Here is a 23,602-nt window from a genome sequence, read left to right as displayed (position 1 = left end):
CATGTCCACGTCATAAAATGGCATATTGTGGTGCGCACGAGTCTGTGAGGACCAGGCAGCTCTTTATTTGACAGGACCCGATCATGAGCTATGAAAAAAAAATATATCATTCATCAGTCAGAGGATCCTCTGGCTCCCTCTGGTGGACAGAGGCAGCTTTGAAATGCTTTGACAAAATGCATTATGGGAAGAAGTTAAAATAGTATATTTTAAACTTGTATTGGTACATGTATTGCATATTTCTTAGCTCCCTTTTGAGTGTTAAGTTGCTGTGTGATGAGGTTAGCGTTCTTTGTAACATGACACCGAGAGTCAGACTGTCATGGGGGGTGATGACCTCCTGCGATTTCCAAATGGGTTGACAAGCTTGTCGTGAGTTCGCTTATGGCTCTTGATTGGCTCCTGCCAAAGAAAGAGCTACGGTTTCCTCACAGCATTTAAACGATTAGTAGTAGTTCTCAAGTAAAGGCGAGGTCACAAGATTAGAACATGGCCGTAAATTAGCCGCACCGCTGTATAAACCGCAAAGTTTACAGTTTAAGAAAAAACTAGCGGCTTATACACCGGAATTTACGGTAATTTAGGTCTAATGTAGGTACAAGATCCGACTTACACAATAACTTGACCTACTTCACAGTCTAGGATGGAACTCGTACGTAACCTGAGGACCACCTGCATCTGTACAAATTAATTTATCAGCTTTTATTTAATGTTTTTTTTTCTGAATCTATTGTTAATATTCTGCCTGTTAAAATAACCCAAACAAAAATGACGGACTCTTCACATCTCTAACGATGTAAACTTAAATCCGCTGGGGGTCAAATAATTATTTTCCACACTGTATATGCTTTCCACTAACTTTGTTCTTTCTTATATCGTACTTATAAATGCTGCTTGACTTGCAAGAGTGAATTGCTGGTGTCTGCACAGCCTCTCATTTTACATGCCACATGCAAATGACATCAGTTCTGGAGAAAAGTGCAAATGGGACAACAAATTTGACAGATGCTCGTTTTCCGTCAGCAAATACGCTGCATTTCAACGCTGCTTTATGCCAAACGTTCTGGAAGATTCTGTTCTAATACATAATGCAAATCAATAACATGCAGCATAACCCTACTAGTTCTATATCATATCCATATCAGAACAAACACAATGAGCTGATGGAAGGAATGCATTTTAGTATTATGTGTGTATGCAGAAAAGCCAGCAGTCACTCACCATAGTTTGCGCGGCATGGTCACACAATATTATGATGACGGTGCTGACAACTGTCTATTTCGTCCTCTCCCTCTCGCTCATCTCTTCTTCCTCTCCTCCCTACTTACAATATTCATCAGCCGTATTTCAAGACAAAAGCCACAAAGAGATGCAAGTGTTTGCCAGTGTACGCCGCGAGGAGCCACACGTACCCGGGATTGATTATGTAGTTATTAATGAGCTCTGGGGCTGGCGGCATGTTCTATTTGTAGTGGAGCAGCAGAGATTAATGATGGGGGAAAGCACACTGTGATAGGTGGGCGGGATGTTCTGGGGCACCTTGATCTCATTTACATGAGGTTTATTAAGAAATCTATTTGTACAGTGTGTGCTGTGGACTGACAGTACAAGCATGTATTTAGCAAATATGCCGTTTTCTATGCTCTCTGGGCTCAGGAGAGCCCCTTTGCCAGACCAAATGGCGAGATCAAAAGCACAGCACATTACGTCCACAGACACACTAAAGCAAGAGTCACGACTCACTCATTAATATTCAGAGCCACTCCAGAGCAATGGTCTAATGACACCTGGCCCAGATGCGAGGTGTGCGAGTGTATCCATGAGAACATGCATAAAACACACAGTAGTAACATGGGATTTTTATGCCTGAAACCTGTTGGCAGTATCAGCCACTTGCTATAAATATGTACCGTGCCAGGAAACAACTGCTGTCAAATGTTCACACAGGAACCACAGACAACATGAAGGGGGTCAGTGATTCATTGGAACACCACCACGGACCCCCGACTACATTTGTGGTCATGTCACTGAATGAATCCTCTCGCAAGTAGTTAATGACACTCGCCATCTTGCACAAAATATATCATTCAAACGACTCCAAATAAGACTGTAAATAGTTGATAAAGTCAGGGGAATATACATATAATGAACACACCAATTGAAAGTTGGATTTTAGCGATGCTTGGCTCCCAATCAGAATATTCATATTAGTGCAGCAATAAACAACAACGCTTTCACAACAGAAAAGGTAAAATTATGCTAAAATGTGTTTAAAAAAAAAAAAAGAATTCAGAATTTGCTGCATAAAAATATCAACTCAATTGGATAGACTGTCCAATGTCCAATCAATAAGGATAAAGATTGTATCCTTTAGCATGTTAAAGGATGTGCTCCTAATAAAGCGACAGTAATAACTACGCAGTGCAGTGGTCTTATTATTGGCAGAAAGACCAGAATCAACATCCCAGCGAGCCTTTTGATGACAGACGAGACGGCCAAAGGATTGTTTTATTTGTTGTTCTATCTCTTCCAATAAGACACAGGGATAAAGGCAAGGAGCTATTCTTTTTTATTTTAAATTACAGGTTCATTTAATTCTTATTTTTAATCTTTCTATTACTTCATTTTACATGTGCCTCGTGTGCTGTATTGTGTGTGTAAAGTGTGAGTGACTCAGGAGTTCATTTAAGACATCCCGACGTACTGTACTTGCTCTTACGTGCTGGCAACGTGCAAAAACGGGGAAAATCGCAAGGATCGCATGGCCCGCATGGATCTGCAGACAGCACATGGCGTGTCCGACATTAAAGCACCTTACCCGGTCACGGCGGGCAGCTCTTCTCACTGTACAATCTGGTTCTCCCGGTCACGATAGCCATAGATCGGAAGCCAGTACGCCCATCTTGCATCAAAGTGAGTGGGCTTCACGAGCCTCGTACGATGCCCACAGACGTACGTCGCCAGTGAGTTGAACGTACGACAGCCTTACATGAAGCGCACATAGCACACATGAGTCGCACGCCGCACTCACGATCTAAAAGCTACCAACGGAGGGCGAGCGGCAAGGACGTCCATGTCACGAATCACTCTCTCCAGAAGTACGACACACTTGCAACCCCTCTGATGCCCTACTTCCTCTACGTGTTTTTTTGACACTCGAATAAAGCCTGGATTATGCTGCTGCATCAAGGCACCACCATACGCTACGCCAGCTCACTCGTCCCCCTCCGAAACCTCCTGCTAGCTTGACGTAGATTTCCCATCAACGTTTGCAATAAATGTGGCTGTTGTAATTAGTAGATTAGATTCAGCTCCAGAACCCTCCCCATCTCTCTTCACTTGCTGTTGTTTGCTTGCAACGATGGAATCAAACTATCTAAGCTAGCTAAATAGATAGGCTCACACTCCATGTTTAATCCCTTTAACATGCCTAACGCACTTACCAAACACATTTGAAATGAATGATCGACAGAACAGATGGAATCGGAGTCATGGTGTAGCCTTTAGCCTGTTCGTCAGGCTTGCGCTACAACCCCGGTTTCCGTCTGTTGTGGCACGGCCTCCTTCCCCCTAAAGCAGCTAGCGGTGCTTTGGGTCGTAATAAAAAAAACGTTAAACAGATTTCTATGAATGGTTAGATGGGTGGTGTAAGGACAAGAGAAAACATAAAGGTGCAGATACAGGATTTATTATCACCTTTTTGATTCACTTTAGACTCGTTGGAATCCTGTACACCCGTCTCGGATTCAGAATGATTCAGATTCAGATTGGCACCACCTGTAACCATCCACTGTAAACCAGGAAGTACCCTTGGACTCTTGACCTTTCAAACCGTGCCAGACTCCGTCACCCCCATACTTGCCCACGCTGACCATGTGCTCACGCTAAGCATTTGGATTTCGTCCCGGTTGCTAGGGTCATGACTGGTACACTGATGAAATGACTGCAATTTCCCTGACTTTGTGAATCATTTTGAGTCGCTTGGTTTATTTCTGTGGTGCAAAATTGTGGCTGGCATTTCTAACTTAATAGTGAAATAGCATGTCTTCATTATGAGTCTTGACTGGCTCAGGGCACTCACAATTGCAAATGGCCAAACAAACACAAACACAACGGTCCACTTTGTTATTCCCCAACTTTTGCAAGAGGTCTGAACTTCACAAAGGGGTGTAATATTGTACTTGAAAACATCCTTCAGTGCGCTGATTCAAGATGAACAACTTGTTACCGCAATAAGTGAATTGACATCGTACTCACCGGGCTTTCAGTGCTGACAAAGTTGCCTTGTCAATCCTGCACGGGAACATGAGAAAAAGAAAGTTAATGATTAAAATTAAGCCCAAATCCTCTCAAAGGCAGAGGTTCTTCACAGCAAATGCCTTTTGTGGACATGTTACAGACAGAGCCCATGCATATTAAAGAGTCCGGGAGGGCGATATATGGCTCCATTTGTGCGTCACAGTGTTTCCCTTGGGTGCTCCGCCAACGCCATTAACTGTCAGATTGACTCCGGCGTTTTACTGGTATCTGATCCACATGTTCCACTGGATTCATTGGATGGAAATGCATGTGGCATACAGAATGGGCAACATTTCTCCAGACTTTAAAACAGGTCATTCATGTCTGGTAGCTGCTGAGGGTTACGTAGACCTATTCTGATCCTCAATGTTATCAAGAGCTACTGTATTTGTTCTTTTTATAAGCCGTAGCATATCAGCCATAACAGCATTTCAAATTCAATTTTTTTAGGCCATATATTTCATCTGGGGGGTTGCTATAAAATTGATTCTTTAATCCAATTAATTTGGGTGCACACTGTACAGTATAATCATGTGGAACGGCTTCCAATCGAGGACTTACAGGGAGACTTTTTTTAACCATGCAAAGTAGGAAATGTTAATTATAATGTATTGAATTTGATGTTTCTCCAGCAACAGACAATTAAAAAAAAAGCACAGACCTAACGCGGACTGTTAAAATAAAAAAGTGAAATCCAACGTATACAGTATCCCCTTGCTCTATCGCGGCTCACCTTTCGTGGATTTGCAGTTTTTTTTTGGTGCTTTTTATATTACAGCAATGAACGCTGTAGTGGCAGCAATTTAGAGTAGCGACTCTAAATTGTCCATAGGTATGAATGTAAGTGTGAATGGTTGTTGTCTATATGTGCCCTGCCATTGGCTGGCGACCAGTCCAGGGTGTACCCCGCCTGTCGCCCGAAGTCAGCTGGGATAGGCTCCAGCATACCCCCGCGACACTAAAGAGGAGAAGCGGTATAGAAAATGGATGGATGGATGGATGGATGAACGCTGTTAAAGGCCGAGCCTGGCCCTTTAAGAAGAACTGCATTGTGGAAAGTTGAGTGTCTATCTCTTCCTTCTCTGTCTGCACTGCCCATTGTGTTCTGTGTCCTGATTAGCTGTAGACCATTGTCAATCAATGTCCTTTGTGCTGTCCTACCATGTCTCCTGTGTCATCGCTGAGCTAGTTTGCTTGCTAGCTTGTACATGAATCTTCTGTTCGTCTGTAGCATTATGTTTTAACAAGGACATGAGGCACCTGCAAGCCTGCTTTTCATTCAGGTTTTCAGTGGATAATGTGAGAACACTAGAAAGAAGTGCATTCTGAAATATGTCATGTAATGTGGAAGGACCCACAGGCAGGCCGACAAATCCAATCATGGATTATGGGCGCCACCCACGGGAGGCGACGGGAAGCTGTGGTTGGCGAGGCTCGTTGCCGGTGCGTGGCGGGCCGTGCGCGAGGGAGGCCCGCGATGATCACGTCGCCAGCCTCGACAACTCACCACACCCTGCCAAGTTCCCGCCCCCCCCAACAAGACGCGCCACCCCGGCGAGACATTTGCAAAACTTCTATCACTCTCACAACAACACGTGAGTCCAACACGGCAGCCATACTTCTTTTGGCTTTGTGAAAGGAAAGTGGGCGGGAGACAGTCGCTATAGGCTGGAGGCTGCAATGGGGGCGGAGCTGATCGACGGATGTGATGGCCATTGTAACGCAAGTATCGACATTTGCCGATACCACGCTTTTCCATGGAAATCGGCCGATGCTGATCGTTGGCCGATCGATCGGAGCACCCCTACACTTAATCTATAATCTAATCTATTTCACTCATCAATGATCGGTGCCAGCAGCATAAATACCTGATCGGAGCGTCCCTAATTAACATGTTTATTAGAAATATTGCCAGGGTCAAAAGCTAATAATTCAGCAAGGCGCTGAGCTAAAAAAAGGCTGCATGCAATTAAAAGCTGACAAATCAATGAAGCACTGGGATGCATATGTTTTCAGACCTTGCAGGTTCCCGGTGACAAGATGTAATAGTGTCACAGTGGAATTGTCCCCCCCTTTCTTGTCTGATAAGCAAACTGGCGTACTGATGTGGATCAATTATGCATTTCTAATACGCTTCCTCTGACAATCACCAATTACCACAGGATGATAGTCCTTCATTCATATGTTTATTGTCACAAATGAAAAAAATCAATATCTTATCTGTGTTGAAATAAAAACGTGTTTTGGCCAAAAACACTAAAAAGGTTTCCTTGTTTCTGTTTTTGTTGTTGGGGTAGCAGTGCTTCTCAACCCATTTGGGGAGGCAAAGTGCTCTAAAGGGATGCTTTCAGCTAGGAATATGACAACCACCAGCAAGGAAGCCAGCCCACACACAGTCCACTTCAGTGTGTCAGCACTTTCCACAGTTAATGGGCTCCCAGGCAGTTTCATCTGCACTGCATCAGGGGAATATTATCATCTAACCGGCAGGACAGGAAAACAGGCTAGGACAGCGTCATGTTCAGAGTCCCATGATGGAGGCAACAACAAAAACAGTATCCACAGGCAGATACAAAAGCGCCTGTTGATTGCAAATGCTGAATGGAGACGGCACAGAGTGAGACATACTCACAAGAACAGCTAAAGACATGCACACGTTCTCATATGGGGTGTGAGAGGAGAAGCATGAGCACTCCACCCATCCTTCCTTTGCACCGCACACATCAAAACTTCCGCAGCAACACTTCAACTTGATATAAAACCACACTGAATATGTGGGTGACAAGAAATGAATGGAAATGTGCATGTGCAGATAAAGCACGCGGGATGGAAGAATGAAAAGATTCACACATACAGTACCATCCAAATCCACCAAATGACACGCTTCTTTTCCTCCTCAGCATTCTTGTCCCACTGAACTCCTCACAGACAGTCTCTTCTGAGAAAAGTGTGCTCTGCTGTCAGTCGCTGTCTCTCACTTGCGCTTTGTCTCTCTCTGACGGAATCTCACCACGTTCTCTCTCTTCCTGGCTCTTATTCGGCAATTGTTTCTTCTCTTGATTTGACTGCCCGGTCAGTTTCCTATCAAACTTCAAGTCGCACTCCCTGACACACACATGCACGCAACGTATACATGGTGGATGCAGGGGGAGGGTTTAAGGTAGGGAGGGGCCACAAGCTCCCATCTGAGCCTGTGGGTTTGTTTCACCCTCACTCCTACAGGTGCACTCTTCATTGATCTGTATCACAAAAACATTATTACTTGATAATAAGTGAGTGACAATATCAATCGACTGCATCGATGTTTTCAACAAGCACAGCTGGAAACAGTGGTATACACTAAGCACACCCCTGGTGCGAGCAAAGGGAGTGTCCTTCCTGGTGCCCTTCCTCCTCATTCTGACACTTCAACCAACTAAATGAACTGAAAGAAAACATGAAATTTCGACACAAAAAGCCTGACTAAAAGAAATATTAAGTATTAGTATTAAATATTAAGACCTGCTTGAATGACTATCGCCCTATAGCACTCACTCCTATTGTTATGAAGTGCTTTGAAAGATTAGTCATGACCCACATCAAAAAGAGCATCCCGGCGGCAACCGTGGACCCTCTACAGTTTGCATATCGCCAGAACCGGTCCACGGATGATGCAGTCAACACTGCCATCCACACAGCCCTTTCTCACCTACAGGGCCAGGACACATACGTCAGAATGCTATTTATAGACTATAGCTCTGCATTCAATACAGTCAGCCCCCACAAACTCACAGATAAGCTCCTCACACTTGGCCTGTCACCCTCCCTCTGTAACTGGGTGTTTAACTTTCTCACAGGCAGGCCCCAGTCAGTCAGAGTCCACAACCGCACATCCAGCTCAAGAATTGTGAGCACTGGGACCCCACAGGGGTGTGTGCTGAGTCCACTCCTCTACACGCTCTTCACCTACGATTGCGTGGCCTCCCAGAACAACACCAGCATCATTAAATTTGCAGATGACACTACAGTCATCGGACTGATCACTGGTGGTGTTGAAACATCATACAGAAGAGAGGTGGCGGACCTCATAGCTTGGTGTCGTGATAACAATCTCCTTCTCAATACAGATAAGACTAAAGAGATGATCATCGACCCAAGAACAAGGGAAAAGGAGCCGCATAGACCCCTGTTTATTGATGAGACTGAGGTGGAGAGGGTGAAAACCTTCAAGTTCCTTGGCACACACATCAGCGAGGACCTCACCTGGTCTCACAACACCCAACAAATTCTGAAGAAGTCCCAAAGGAGACTGTACTTCCTGAGAAGACTGAGGAAATTTGGCATGTCCACCACAATCCTGAGTTGCTTCTACAGATGCACTATCGAAAGTGTCCTTACCGCCTCCATCACTGTTTGGTACGGTAACTGTACAACACGTGATAGGAAGGCACTCCAGCGGGTGATCAAGACCTCACAGAACATTGTTGGGGCAGCCCTCCCCACACTGCAAGACATTTATAAATCTAGAGTCCTACGAAGAACACACAACCTCATCAAGGACAGCACACATCCACAACACTCACTATTCACACTCCTACCGTCAGGCAGACGCTACAGGAGTTTGAAGTCCAGGACCACAAGGCTGGCAAACAGTTTTTACCCACAGGCCATCAGGCTCCTCAACGAAGCACTCGCACACGCCGCACGCAACACACGCACACACTCATAGCACTTTATTTATTTATTTATTTGTATTATTTACTTGTATTAATGTCTCGTCTGTTGTTGTTGCTTAATTTATTGGTATATATGTTTATGTGTTTATGTTTCTTATGTTCTTATTCTTTCATTTGTTTTCTTTCTTTTCTTGGGAGAATGAACAGAATAAGATTTTCATTGCATGGTATAACTGCTGTTTTACCATGCACATGACAATAAAACTCTCTTGAATCTTGAATCTTGAATCTTGAATATTATACAAAAAGGGTATTATGTAGGACAGTGATCAATTTAAGTAATATTATAATGCTTTAGTTTATTTCAGACTCAAATATTCAAATTTGGTGACATTCTAATGCCTGATATCGGTAGTTAAGGTAGTTGGACCCCAAGATGCAGAGTAGAACACAAAGGTAGTGAAAAAAGGTTTAATACAAAAAGTGACCTCCGTCGAGGAAAAAGGCAAACACAAAAAATACAAAAACGATTCAACTGTCCGAGAACAAAAATACAGGGCGAAGCCACCGAAAAAGCAGTGACAAAAAACGCTGCTCGCCAAAAGTGCTGCAGGAACAAAAAACACACTCTAGGTGAAACAGAAATCGCTGCTGAAAACCAAGCAGGTACTAGCATTAGCTGATGCACACAAAAACAAGATTGCTGCTGGAAGTAGCCAAGCAGGAAAAATACTCACAGCACGGTAGGTAATGCGGCCAGAAAGCTAACGAACATGGGAAATACAAGGCAGGCAAGCAGGCACAGGTTGCTGCTGAGGAATGAAGGAGCAATCTGGCACTGAACAGCTGCCTTCAACCAGATTAAGAAGGTCCAGTGACTAATAGGCACTGTTGCCAATTTATCAGTCGGAAAAGTAGCTATTGGCTGCCCTAGAAGTGGCTAGATGACGGCGTCGTCTAATTTGCATATCACTTGCATAAGGAAAAAAGCATAACCTCGTAGGAAAGACAAAAAAAGTGAGTAAAACCACCTTAATTACGTTTACAACTACAAATAAATTGATTTGTTAAATGTTAAAATCTCCATCATTTCATCAAAAATGAAATATTTGATCTTGGCCAGTGCCTCTCAAAGTTCTCCCATCACACTTTGGCTATTGAGAACTTTTTTAAATGAGCACAATTGAATGACAGATTATGCTGTGTTTATTCTCTGGCTCACATTAACATGACTCAGTGTGGTTCGTGAGTAGCACACTTCTGGTGAATATATGTAATAGCAATTCATTTGCTCTTCGGATGCGTAGCGATCCAACTCATCGTGGCTTGTGACTGCCTTTGGGCTGGCTGGGGGGGACCTGTCAACAGCACCCGCCGCTGCACAGTGAGAACACAAATTGCAAAACAATACGTGCTTTCACCATTATTTTTATTTTTTAAATGTTTGAACACAAATGGTCAATAACCACACCTCATAAATGTAATACATTGGGAGGTTATTTTATGAGTGACTCTTTAAAAATACATTGTTAGCATGCGGATGTTTTTTATCGTCTTATGACATCCACCAAGACTGAGCTACGTAAAAACTTAGCATTTATGTAGCGCAGACGTAAACGTCATGGCCGGTTATGTGTAAGATACATAAATAAATAGAGTCAAACATAAAATTCAGTGATATTTCAACGTAAACAACCATATGCAGAGTGCAATGATGGATTAATCGAGACGATTCAGGTAAAGTTTTTTTTCCTAAACGGAGAAATACCATCCAAACATATCTTCCTTGCAAATGCTTCAGTCTGTATTTTTTCAGTGGCGAAAAAAACGTAAAATAATGTATGGAACAAAGAATAGAGCGCTTATAAACTGTCCACTTGCACCATGGACGTGATCTAAGAAAAACTAGATTGATTATGTTGTAATTTCTCAAATTTCTATCTATCTTAACAAGGTTTTTGGGAGTGGGGGGTGGACGTACATTGCTTGCTGGCGTAAAATAGATTGACAGATGGCGTAGATTACACATGCCTAACACGTGACTGCCGAAAAATACGCCGACCGGATGTAGACGCGTTCTGTACATGCGTTGAACCCAGATGTGTTCCGTGTACGTATTGCGTAGCGACAAACCCATCTAAATGATCTCTATCTGTAGCTGTACTCTGAGTGGGCGGGGCATAAACCAGAAATGAGTGTGTTTTCCCCGGAAATGGGTGGGGCTTAAATCGGTACATTATTTTAAGTCTGAAATTGACATGGATTGATCAGAAGTTGCCATATTTATTGTTTATTATTCAGCTATATGTGTACTGTGTATGTGTGTAAGTGATCTGTAAGACTTTATTATTTTATTCTTTTTAAATGATCTGAGTGAAGTTGGTGATTCATGCAAACATCCAGTGATGGCAAACAGGGAAATAATCCGTCAGCCTTGTTCACTGTAGTTTTCTCAAAAGCACCACATTCAGTGCTACGAGCAAAGTTTTCCAACTGACTTTATATCACCAGCCAAATTAGAAGCAAGCAGACGAAAAAGAAAACAACGGCAGTGTCCGACACAACACGAGCCGTTCACAGCTCTGTCTTGTCAAATGCACCGCGGACGTAACGAAACAAGTTTACCAAGTAACTTTAGATACAAACGCTGTGACCAACGCCACACGAGCCGTTTTCAACTCTGTCTTGCCAGTTGAACCGTGAGGCACGGCTCCTCTCTGACTGCAGCCTGCAGCAAGTCTTTGCTGTGTGTGACTGGCCAATCACAGAGCGTGAAGAGTGGCTACATAAGTAGTTACCCAGTGAGGATTTCCTTCAGCCCGAGTACGGATAATGACGAGCTGTACTCGTTTCATGCTCATACTCGGCAAAAATGCATTATCCGTTCCTTAGTTTAGGCCTAGTTCCTTACAAAGAACAGTGCTTCAACTTTGCTTAAGCTTAGAAGACGGAGAAAATGCACCAATAGGCACCAAGCTGCTAACAGGGCGCCAACATTCAAGCGTACTGCTAGCATTATATCCGGTCTCTTCCTGCTTTGACGACGCCGATGTAGCACACGCACTTGCTATGTTTGCTAATGATAACATTTGGCAAAGTTTAGCTACTAACGTTAGCTATCATTGAAAGTATAGCCTATCGTAACAAAAACATAACTCGAAGACTGACAAACAAAAATTTAGGACAAATTTTATGCAGTTTAATTCATAATTGTGAAAAATATCGACATTTTTTTTGTACTTTCGTTCTTTTAAACCACTCTTGGTAACATATGCTAGCCGGCAGTGGTGTGCTTATGTTTTTTGGTTTCAAAAAGGTGTAATTTGGAGCAAGTTGCAAACAGTCTTTTTAACTTTCTTTAACACTTACAGCATTTCTTTTTTTTTTGGTCTTTATTATGACTTCAAGAAACAACAACTGACACTTTTGTTAGTTTTGGGTGGTTATTGTTATGGTTGTTATTATGTGTTGCACATTGAAACAAGAACATTTAAGAAGAATTACCAAAATAAGAAACACTCAGGGAATAGGAAACAAAAAAACAGGACATAACAGCTGCATCATGTCAAGAGTGGATAAAAGGGAGGGAGGGAGCAGGAGAGTAAACATTGATCTTTCACTCATTGTGTGAACTCTGACATGCTTTATATCTTGACTTAGTAAAATGAACCAGTTAAATGAATGGATGTGTTGTTTACACAACCGCCAACATAAATAGAAATTATAGAAGAAAATACGACATTGGTAGGCTTGCAGTTGGTTGCACTGCCTTCAAGTGGATACAAATAAAAATGCAGGTAATTTAGGAAGCTTTTTATGTAGAGAAATGGAGATTATATACTCAACAAAAATAGTTTTTGCTCCCATTTTCATGGACTCAAAGATCTAAGACTGTTTCTATGTAAACAAAAAGCCCACCTCTCTCAAATGTTGCTCATAAATCTGTGCTAGTGAGCATTCATCGTTCATCCACCTCACAGATGTGGCATATCGAGAGGCTGATGAGACAGCATGATTGCTGCACAGCCTGGCCACAATAAAAGGCCACTCTAAAATGCGCAGTTTAACTGCATTGAATAAAATGCACCTGTGCTCGTAGTCTATAACATATCATCCACTCCATTTGCAACACAGGTGCTGACTGGTTAAACTGCACATTTTGAAGTGGCCTTTTATTGTGGCCAACCTGTGCAATAAACATGCTGTCTAATCAGCATCTTGATATGCCACAACTGTGACGTGGATGAATTATGAATGCTCACTAACAGATTCAAACAGATGTGCTCAACATTTGAGGGAGCCTTTGAGAGCCTTTGGTTTATACAGGAAAAGTTTGACGTCTTTGACTTTAACTCATGCAAAATAGGATCAAAAAACAAAATTGTTGCATTTACAGTGGTGTGAAAAAGTGCTCGCTTCCTGATTTATTTATTTTTTTTGCATTTTTGTCACTCTTAAATGTTTCAGATCATCAAACAAATGTAAATATTAGCCAATGACAACACAACTGAACACAAAATGCAGTTTTTAAATGAAAATTTGTATTATTAAGGGAGAGAAAAAAAATCCAAATCTACATGACCCTGTGTGAAAAAGTGATTGCCCCCCCTGTTAAAACACTAACTTAACTCTATCAGTCTGGAAAAGGTTAGAAAGCCATTTGTAAAGCTTTGGGACTCCAGTGAACCACAGTGAGAGCCATTATCCACAAATGGCGAAAGCATGGAACTGGTGAACCTTCCCAGGAGTGGCCGGTCGACCAAAATGACCCCGAGAGCGCAGCAACGACTCATTCAATAGGTCACAAAAGACCCCACAACAACTTCCAAAGAACTGCGGGCCTCACTTGCCTCACTTAAGGTCAGTGCTCATGACTCCATGATAGGAAAGACACTGGCAAGATGAAAACCAAAAAGAACATTACGGCTCGTCTCAATTTTGCCAGAAAACATCTTGATGATCCCCAAGACCCTTGGAAAAATACTCTGTGGTCTGACGAGACAAAAGTTGAACATTTTGGTAATATTCCTGCCTCAGAGACACTTTCCTGCTCTCTCTCTCTACTTTGTGATAAGGTTGTTTGTCACTAGACTCTGTCCCAGGAGGTGAAACGGCCTGACAGATGTGAGGAACTGTTCCTCAAATCTCGCTCCGTGCCTCTAAAAAAAGGTAATTTAGTCATATGTGGTATGTGGTTTTCTAAAAGGGTTTTTCATTTTGAATCTCAGCTGATGCTTTCCACTAACGGCTGCTGTCCCAACCATCTCTGTCTACTTGCACACCAAATGACAATCATGCAGGGAAATAATAAACAGAAATACAATACCACTTGATTAAGGTAAATATCACACAAGTGTACAAAACTACACTGCAGTCATTCAATCATTCATCAAAGCCATATCATACTACACTTCATAAATGTACAACACATGTCATGTACACAAACTTACAATGCTATCCGGTATTTATTTTGTTCAAATTTATTCTATTATAGACAGACAGACAACAACCTACATTACATTATGATTGTTCTCTTTTTGGGGCCGCACGGTGGCCGAGTGGTGAGCATGTCGGCCACTCAGTCAGGAGATCTGTAAGCTTGAATCTCCGTTGGGCATGTCTGTATGGAGTTTGCATGTTAGGACGATTCCAAGGGCCGGTGACTGACAGGGGCCTCGGTAAATAGGTAAAGAATTTTGCTATCTGGTGGTGATTTTTTTTCATATAGTCACAAAACGATGAAAACAATCTTTTGTATCTGGTAGTAACAGTTAAATATCCACATTGACCAAAAGTAATCTTTCATATTGACTGATCACCCCCCCATAGTGCCATGGAATGGTTTAGTCCACTACTAGTCACGTGCTTTGTAGCTGCAGCACTTTGCCTGTCAGTCAGCAGTTGGGTTAGAGCAAAGTGAAACAATGCTGCCAGTGCCAAGTAAAAAAAAAGTCTGGGAGTGAAAAAAGGAAAGAGAGAAAGGTGAGTGAAGGAATGTCAATATGTGACTGTTTTTTTATGGTAGCCTAGCCAGTCTGTGTATCGTGGAAGTGAACCTGTTAGCTTAGTGCTCACAATGAAATAAGCTAGCAGAGAGTTAGCATGTTGTGTTAGCCTAAGAAACAGCCCTGTCTCCCCATCACCACTGTTGCCAACTCCCCAGTAAGAAAAGTAGGGATGGCGCCATTGGCTAATTTGCATATTATTTGCATATGATGTTGTAAGAGATGCTGTAGGAAAATGCATAACCTCGTAGGAGAGACAAAAAGGTGAGTAAAAACACCTTAATTATGTTGAGAACTACAAATAAACTTGACTCTTGGTTTGCTAATTTCAGATTCGGCGGGACCAAGGTGATTTTTTTTTTCCTGGGACCCATAATTCCTAGTGGCGCCCCTGCTTGTGAACAACTTGAACAACTTTAGGAACTCCATGTGTAGCTTTGTGGTTACTGTTGCTCAGTGGTAAACACCTAGGATTCAGGATTTATGTGATCTTATCAAATATCTCTATGTATGCAAACTGTCACGTTTTCGGCTAAGGCCGGGTTTGGGATCCCAAGATGCAGAGAGTACAGCACAAAAAATGCTTTAATACAAAAGGTGGCTCAAGCCAAACAAGGGTGTACAAAAACGGGTAACAAAAGGACTCAGGGCGTGAAGCCAGAAAAAGTACAAACAACAAAAAACACCGCCGTGGAAAGTAAAGGCAGGGAGAAAAAAAAACACACTGGTGGAAATAAAGGAGCTGCTGAAAAAGGTAGCAGAGCTAACCTTAGCGACAGGCTGGAATAACTGCGGGATAGCACGCAGGAATCAATACAACTGTACACAAGACAAGACCAGGTAGGGGTCACCAGGAGAGCGGGTACGGCTGTAGGTGAGCAGGTGAATGCAAGGAACAACTGGCATCAAACGGCTGCCTTGCAGCAGCTAATGAAGATGCAGGTAATTGGACAGAGGTGTGTGTAATCAGCTCCGCCTTCTGCAGGACAGTGTGCACTAAAACAGGCGGCAGCCAGACGGCAGCAGAGCGACAAACACAGGACATGAAACAAATGACCATCAGCTATTTGTATAAAGTCAAGTTATTTAGCACTGGATAGTACCCAGCCCCCTTCCATGCCTGTGCTTCTTGGTGTATTTCAGTGGAAGTGACAGCAAGCCCGCCCATACACCCACACTCCTTAAGATCACACAAACACACACAAACATATATGCTCATGTACACATCCATCGACTCCTGTGCATGGTTGAACACTTACTGCATGCACTAATGCACTTTGAGATGCACTCACACAAGTTGACATGCTCATTTATGCGTGCAAATTAACAAGCTGTGACAGTTCCCAACAAACACACACACACACACACACACATACACACCAAGCAAGTGCTGCTTCTTTTTTCCCATTCTTCTATTTTAGACAGTATTGATCAGTGGGGAAAAAAAAACATTTGAATCAGACTTCCCCTTCATTGCAGCTCTGTCAGAATACAAAGAGGAACACACCCACTAAAGGTCAGAAACATAATGGGAAATAATCACAAGGGCCAACAATCAATTTCTCACACATGATGCTCAACCCACACAGATTCACAACTTAGTCAAGTGCACTCTTGAGAACACGGCAATTTTTACACTTTCCCACACTTTATTTTCCAAGCTACAAAGGTCTAAAATAAAATGTGTAGTGGCAATGATACGTCTTGCAGCCTTTTTAGAGCCTTTCCGTGATGCTCAAACAGCTATAAGGCTGAACCCCAATTCTTCTTAGTCCTTCCCCTCCGTCATACCCCTTGTCCCTACCCCTTAAACCCAAGGGCCAAGAGAAAGAAAGCACTAAGAAATGGGACACAACTTGATCCTCATTACATAGGCAGATATACTGTAGGCAGATGAGATCATTCAATTGTTCTTAATACATTTTTCCTACCATAAAGTAAGGCGCATACATTTCTACATTACTGTAGTTCTGCTTACAATGCATGTTATTACTAACATTGTCGAAACCCGAAAAGCAGACAAAGTGCGATGCACTTCTGTTTTGACTCTCTAAACTGAATTTCGTTTGCATCCATTCTCAGAGCATTGAATGGATTCGACTAGCTAGGGACTACAGCTGTCCTATCTAGTCTTTCAGCATGAACTGATGAAAAATGTCTTCTAAGATGACTTGAACAGTCTATTTGCCATCGGTTAAATGCCCTGAGAATACAATGACATGGATAAATGAGAATATTCACAGACCTTTCAGCGGCTAAATCACAACACTTTAACTCATTCAATGCCAAAGACGTAGTTATTCGTTTTTATAAATCTGAACGCCCGATCCCAACAACGTATTTAAATGTAAGGCAGAAGAGTCTTGATCATTCCAATGATTGTTCTGTCACGCTTGTTGTGTATTGTTATTATTTATTATTACACGGATTATTATATAAAAATATTATATGGAAAGCAGGAAGTGAATAATATGGACTGTACAAGATGTGGGACGGATGGGGGGTAGGATTAAATAAGCTTTGCTTTTTCCTACTCCTTTTGGACATGTGGAACTGTGAAATGATTCATGAGATGTATTCTATTGTAACCTTCATGTTCAAATAAACTAAACCAAACCAAACCAAGTGATGACATGCAAAGGCAGTATGCTAAGAAAAGGCGCTAACATTTTATTTATCAGCACTCCACAGTACTTCAGGTCACAAAGGGGTCGAAAGATTATAGAAATAGGGTTCACTAGTAATTAGAAAATAAAATGTACTGTCTGTACAAAATAAATGCATTTTAATTTCTCTATTCATATTCCTTCTGTATACGTATAGGACAAACACCTGAAAGGTTGTGGATTAGTACTTTTATACCGAGCAAGGATCAGCGGATGCGTATTACAGAGTTGCTGCAAAAGCTCTTACAAGTGTAGTGTCGTGTCAGCAGTTTTTCCTGCAAGCTACTAGAGCAATTTACAAGCTCCTAATCTTATGTGAATATGAAAATCAATCAGGAAAAAAGATGCCTTTGTCTGTGTGATTGCCCATGGAGGGATTTGTTGAATATTTTCTAACAGAGAAAAAGTGCCTTCAAAGTTTTGTTGCTCTATGTGATTAATCTGGAACCAAAAATGATATAAGAATAAAATGTGTGGGTTTTCCACGTGTTAATTAGACACTCTAAATTGTCTGTAGGTGTGAATGTGTGTGTGAATGGTTGTTTGTTTGCATGTGCCCTGTGATTGACTAGCGTGGCGAGAATCATATATAGACAAGCAATTGCGGGTAATTTAGATTCTCCAATTAGACAAACATGCATTTGGGAAAAAAAAACAAAACTGCAGTGAAAACCTGTGGAAACACGAGAACATGCAAACGCCTCACAGTTTCAACAGAGATTTGACCGTGGATCTCCTGACTGTGTTTACTACTTCTCAACTACTCAACCGTGCTGCCTTTTATCTCGTCATCTCTGTTAGAATGTACAGAGCTAGGTTCAGAGTCTATGTTTTTCCTTTTTACCACTTTCACTCATTCTATGTCCGACCTATTGCCAGTCACTGGAAGCGTGCAGTACTTACATTTTTTTTAAACTATTTTTTGCTGCAAATAAATCATATTTTTAAATTGTATTATTTTTGTTGTTGTAAATAATTAAAAGCCTGTTATCGACTGTACCTAACTCAGTTCAACAACCTTGCTGATTTTGAATAACACACTCTCGGTGATGCCTGAAGTAGCTGGGGTCAAAGGTCCCCGGGTGTATGCGTTTGTTAGCGTGCTACATCCTTCAGATTGTGTTCCACTGCTAATCAGAGGTGATTTCTATTTGATGATTACACACTCTCGTCAGCAACGGTTTCCTTGCCAGTCTGGATCTACAAGTATATTCGTCTGTTTGCTGGCCCCGTACCCTTTGCTTCACCCTGTCTGCTCTTATGTCACACGTCTTTTATCTTCTATTTTAACAAGTCAAGCTGCTTCTGTCACGTTAGACTGCATCAGTGTAAAATCTGTCAACATCAACTGTCCTGTTATGCAACATGAAGCCAAACAAAAGAACAGTGGCAAGCTATTAGTAAGTGTGTTGTATACGTCTCGGGTTTCTCTCATTCAACAGCAAAATACCGGCGGATTTCAGCTGCTCGAGGTTTACGATCGCCTCAACGCAGGATCGAGAGCGTAAATGACATTTCACTGCATCCTGCTGTTCCTTCTTGTACCGCATACAGTAGGGCAGACAACCCCATGGGTTGGCTTTGAAAAACTCACCATGTACTGTATGGATGTGGATATGAGCTTGAAAAAAATGCCCACACACAAGCTTGACAATTTAAGCATGAACCGAGATCTATCCCACGGACTGCCACGCAAGGTTTGTGCATGGCAACGCATTACTTGGTTCCGTCATCTTAAAAATATTACTACTACCAATAAAACATCATATTCTCACCATCTTTATTTTCCTTGGCGACAACTTCAACAAGGCTGCAATGTTTTCGGGTAATTCAAAACAACAAGAGGATGATTCTCATCTTACATATGCAGAATTGGAACTTCATGCTGCCACTCACCATCCTCCTCACATACACTCCAACGACAAAAAACATTCCATATGGTGTCACAAACCAAGAGATGCCTACTACCCAGACATTGCAGCACTGTTGCAGCAGTACACAGAAGACAAATGCCATCATGATCCCACTCACAATTGCACATACCCACTTATATAATGCTATAGACCACACATTTCAGGGACATTTACTAGGAAGCACAAGAAAGCATTACTTGTTTTGGTAAGAAAGCAAATGAGTCGTACCAAGCCTCATGACTCCAGATGGAGAGTTCTCACACTTACACAAAAAAACACCTGCGCTTCCCATTAGTCTTTTGGCTCCCAGGTTGCTGCCTTACCTCGGCTCCCCTGAAGATCCTTTGCAAGCTGGGGTGAACATCTTGCTGTCAGTGGACAACGCAGCATTAGCTGACAGAGCAGGAGAGGTTGAGGGAACGTATGAGAAAAAGAGGGAGCATAGGAGTGTGGATGGAGAGGCAGTGCACATGGGGGGAGGGTACCGTGATACGATAACGCTCAGGGTAGGACAGAATTATGAGATGTAAGAGAGAGAGTGTCTGTGTGAGTGTGCAAACATGGGAAGGATGCTGTTACCATGGAGAGGGCTACGCCTAAACTACTTTGAAGCGTTTTTAGACTGGGGGCGGACACGGCAGAAGCAAGAAAGGAGAGGAAGATATAAAAGGACAACAAAGGTTGAAACATTATTGCATAACAATATATATAAAACGCATTTGGAATTTGCAAAGTGTATTTCTCAGAAAGACAGCACAATTCTCCAAAAGTCAAATACAGTCGTCCCTCGGCACTTTGTAGTTCGAATTTTGCGGCTTCACGATATCACCAACCATCCATTTTCTATATATACTCTACTGGAGTCTGTTCTTAATAGCGCCAACGGTACACATAAGACCAAATTGTGAGAAGGGCCTTCATTAAGGATTAGGATGACTAGATACTGTAGATATCAAAGAAGAATACAAAGCCGTTGCCATTTTTCTGGGCAAATAATCCATCCATCCTTTTTCAATTCCGCTTATCCTCTTAATTGTCTATCGGTATGAATGTGAGCGTGATGGTGACCAGTCCAGGGTGTACCCCGCCTCTCGCCCAAAGGCAGCTGGGATAGGCTCCAGCATACCTACCTAGTGAGAATAACCGGCATAGCAGATGGATGCATGTTGTTTCATGGTTGACCACAGCATTAGTCAAAAATGTGCAAATTGACCCGCTTTACCTGTTGGCCCAAATTAAGCATTTTCAAGCATAGAAATGGCTAAATGGGCTAAAATGCAAATTGAATCCATTCAAAAGACACATTCAAAGACGTTGATGTACCAGAATGTATCCGCAACAACAGGAATTATCTCACAACAGCCACAATAATCCATAATAAAATAATAAATGCCTAATAAAAATCTCTAATAAAAACATAGGCTACTGTTGTGGCCGTAACCCAAGGCAAGCTGACACTCAACTCTGCACCCCTGATGTCACCTCCTGTCCAACACTCACTCTGCTCCCTCAGGGAAGATATTAATAGCAACACACACAACCACGAGTCTTATTTATGTTTTAATTGGCTTATTTACTCTTATTATGTCTACTATATTGGGTAATATGAGTGTAAATAGTGACTACAGGGGTGTTAGTTTATGTCTAGAGGGCTCTAATAATGTTAAAAATAATAGTTAAAAGGTTGTAAACCGGTTTTCTATGCTTAAATTAGGAAAATATTCCATTTATAAATAAGGAATCATACTTCTACTACTACTACTGCAGAAATTCCCTTATCATGATTGGGTCTGGAACCAATTAACCACCATAAATGAGGGATAACGGTACTAATATTCAGTATGCCACCAATTTCAAATTACATAATCATTTTTTGTACCTTACTACCATCCTTTAATTGCTCACATCCCAACATATACAGCATAGTATCTACAAAATGACGGCTATTGAGTAACGAAACATACACAGTTTGTGATATGATGATTAATGACTGAATTGTTTCCATATACTGTATAGCCTCATTTTACGCTTTTGGACCCATAAATTTAACTTGGATTTAATTTTCATTTGTGATTATGGCCTTTGTCATTTCAGCCATGTGATTTTTTTTTTTTTTTTTTTTTTTTAAGGTTTACTGTTCAAGGCTGGTGAAATTTTCCACCACAGTGACCACAGTGTGGAGGAACAAAGGCTACACAATTTCACACAAGGGTTCAGTTTCACTTATTCATTTTCTATATTGCTTGTATAGCGTCACGGGTGAGCTGGAGCCTGTCTCGGCTGACTTCGGGCTAGAGGCGGGGTACACCCTGGACTGGTTATCAGTCAATCGCAGGGCGCATTTAGACAAACAACCATTCACGCTCACATTCATACATGTGGGCGCTGCGAAGTCTCCACTTACCCCAACATGCATGTTTTTGGACTGTGGGAGGAAGCCGCAGCACCTGGAGAAAACCCATGCACAGGGAGAACATGCCAACTCCACACATACAGTAGATGCCCAGAGATTCTAACCCTCGATCTCCTGACTGTGGTTCAGTTTTTCACAGAAAAACCAAAACATGACAAACGGGCTCTCTCAATTACTTGATATCGATCTTGTTTCGTGCTCGTGGCTCTGCACAGAGCTTTCTGAAGCAGATAAAGGGGGGAAAGGAGAAACAGAAGATTTAATTAAATCCATCCTCCCGGGTGCATATACCACAGTTGTCGCTACAAAGCCAACAGGTGCATGCTCATGCACGATGCTGCAGTCAGCAACATCTGTCAAGGCTCTCCCTGCCAAAATGACCGAAAATAAATGCAACTAAAAATATTTCAGGCTATCTTTTGATTTTTTTTGTCTCATCCCCAGGCTGTTTACAGTTTAGGTTTTTCAAGTCTAATTGGGGCTACTGACTGGGGTTGCCTTGGAAACTGCTTTATTCTCCTTTTTTGACGTTCTCCAAAGGTTCCGATTAAAATGGCTCCTGTAACTGATACATTACTGCTAAAAATAGTACAAAGTTGATATACATGTCAATATGAGTCATCTAGTGGCAAATGTAATAAGTAGAAAGACTCACCAGTCCCATCTCTTTAATTGGTTAAAAGCAGTTATGATTACACTGTACAAACAAAAGTACCTCCAGGAGTGAAAAGCGTAATAGAACCTACTCTTCTGCTGAAAGAAGGCCTGCTAGTTCACCATCTTTGTTCTACTTCATCCCAAAGGTGTTTGATGGGCTTCAGGTCAGGGTTCTGTGTATTGCTACAAAATCTTCAACAAACTGTAATGATATTTTTTGTTTAGTTTACACAGTTAGATGAGATGTGGCAAACAGCGCTCTTATTCTGAAGGCCGGAAGTGTGTTTTGTGTGCGCGTGTTGAGAATGTCCCTTGACGATTAAGACGAGCTAGGTGCAAGAATAAACGTACCTCTCGTCTTTTTCCGCTCAGAACTTGCACGCCGTCTGCGGACGTTGTAAAACACTTCTTACATTAAAGCGGTAAAAAACAACCCGGTGAAAATGTACTCATCCAGCCTGAATCGCACACACACAGCCACACAAGCATGCTCTGCTAAACTAAGCAAACCCCGCTAGCTTACATTCACGCTCCGAAAAAGGACTTTCCGCCAACATTTGCCAGTGTTTTCGGTCGCCATGTTGACATGTTTAGTTCGGGACGGAAAGGGTTAGAGCTTATGATGAGATTCCGCAATTATTGAGCAGTCCGTAGGGTAAATACTTCCCCACACGAATGTTTGTTCTCCTCACGATGACAGCATTTCATTCATATGATGTCAATTTTCGTGAGATTCCGTGTTTGACAGTAAATTACATTTTTTTTGGCCAATTCCGCGATTCGGTCAGTGTTAACGTGGAAATTGTAGGGCCCTACTATTATTAGTCAAAAGTAGTGAAAGACAAGTTACAGTGGTGTGAAAAAGTGTTTTCCCCTTCCTGATTTCTTATTTTTTTGCATATTTGTCACACTTAAATGTTTTAGATAGAGCTGTTTGTTTGTGTGGATTAATCGATTCATTGGAAAAAACTCATTTTTGATTAGTTAAAGAGCA

The 23,602-nt window shown here is 42.0% G+C and overlaps 1 protein-coding gene across 8 annotated transcripts in view; it reads right to left on the bottom strand.

Annotated features, from left to right (window-relative positions):
* LOC129190911 (rap1 GTPase-activating protein 2-like) overlaps nucleotides 1–19,986 on the bottom strand; it is a 100,280-nt gene extending 80,294 nt beyond the window's left edge. For 2 of the 8 annotated variants that reach the window (XM_054793675.1, XM_054793676.1), the window contains exons 1-2: nucleotides 19,862–19,984; nucleotides 4,258–4,293 (exon numbers count right to left, since the gene is read on the bottom strand). In XM_054793675.1, coding sequence (XP_054649650.1) covers nucleotides 4,258–4,293; nucleotides 19,862–19,902 — 77 coding nt within the window. In that variant the 5' untranslated portion in view covers nucleotides 19,903–19,984. Of the gene's footprint in view, nucleotides 1–1,221; nucleotides 1,672–4,257; nucleotides 4,294–7,153; nucleotides 7,410–19,861 lie in introns of those variants that run through there. The other 6 variants (XM_054793680.1, XM_054793678.1, XM_054793684.1 and 3 more) reach the window with 6 other exon arrangements.
* Between the last annotated feature and the right edge of the window lie 3,616 nt (nucleotides 19,987–23,602).

This window comes from Dunckerocampus dactyliophorus, chromosome 12 (genome assembly GCF_027744805.1).
Source record: "Dunckerocampus dactyliophorus isolate RoL2022-P2 chromosome 12, RoL_Ddac_1.1, whole genome shotgun sequence".
In the NCBI taxonomy this organism is placed as follows: Eukaryota; Metazoa; Chordata; class Actinopteri; order Syngnathiformes; family Syngnathidae; genus Dunckerocampus; species Dunckerocampus dactyliophorus.
This window is presented reverse-complemented; position numbering and strand designations above follow the sequence as displayed.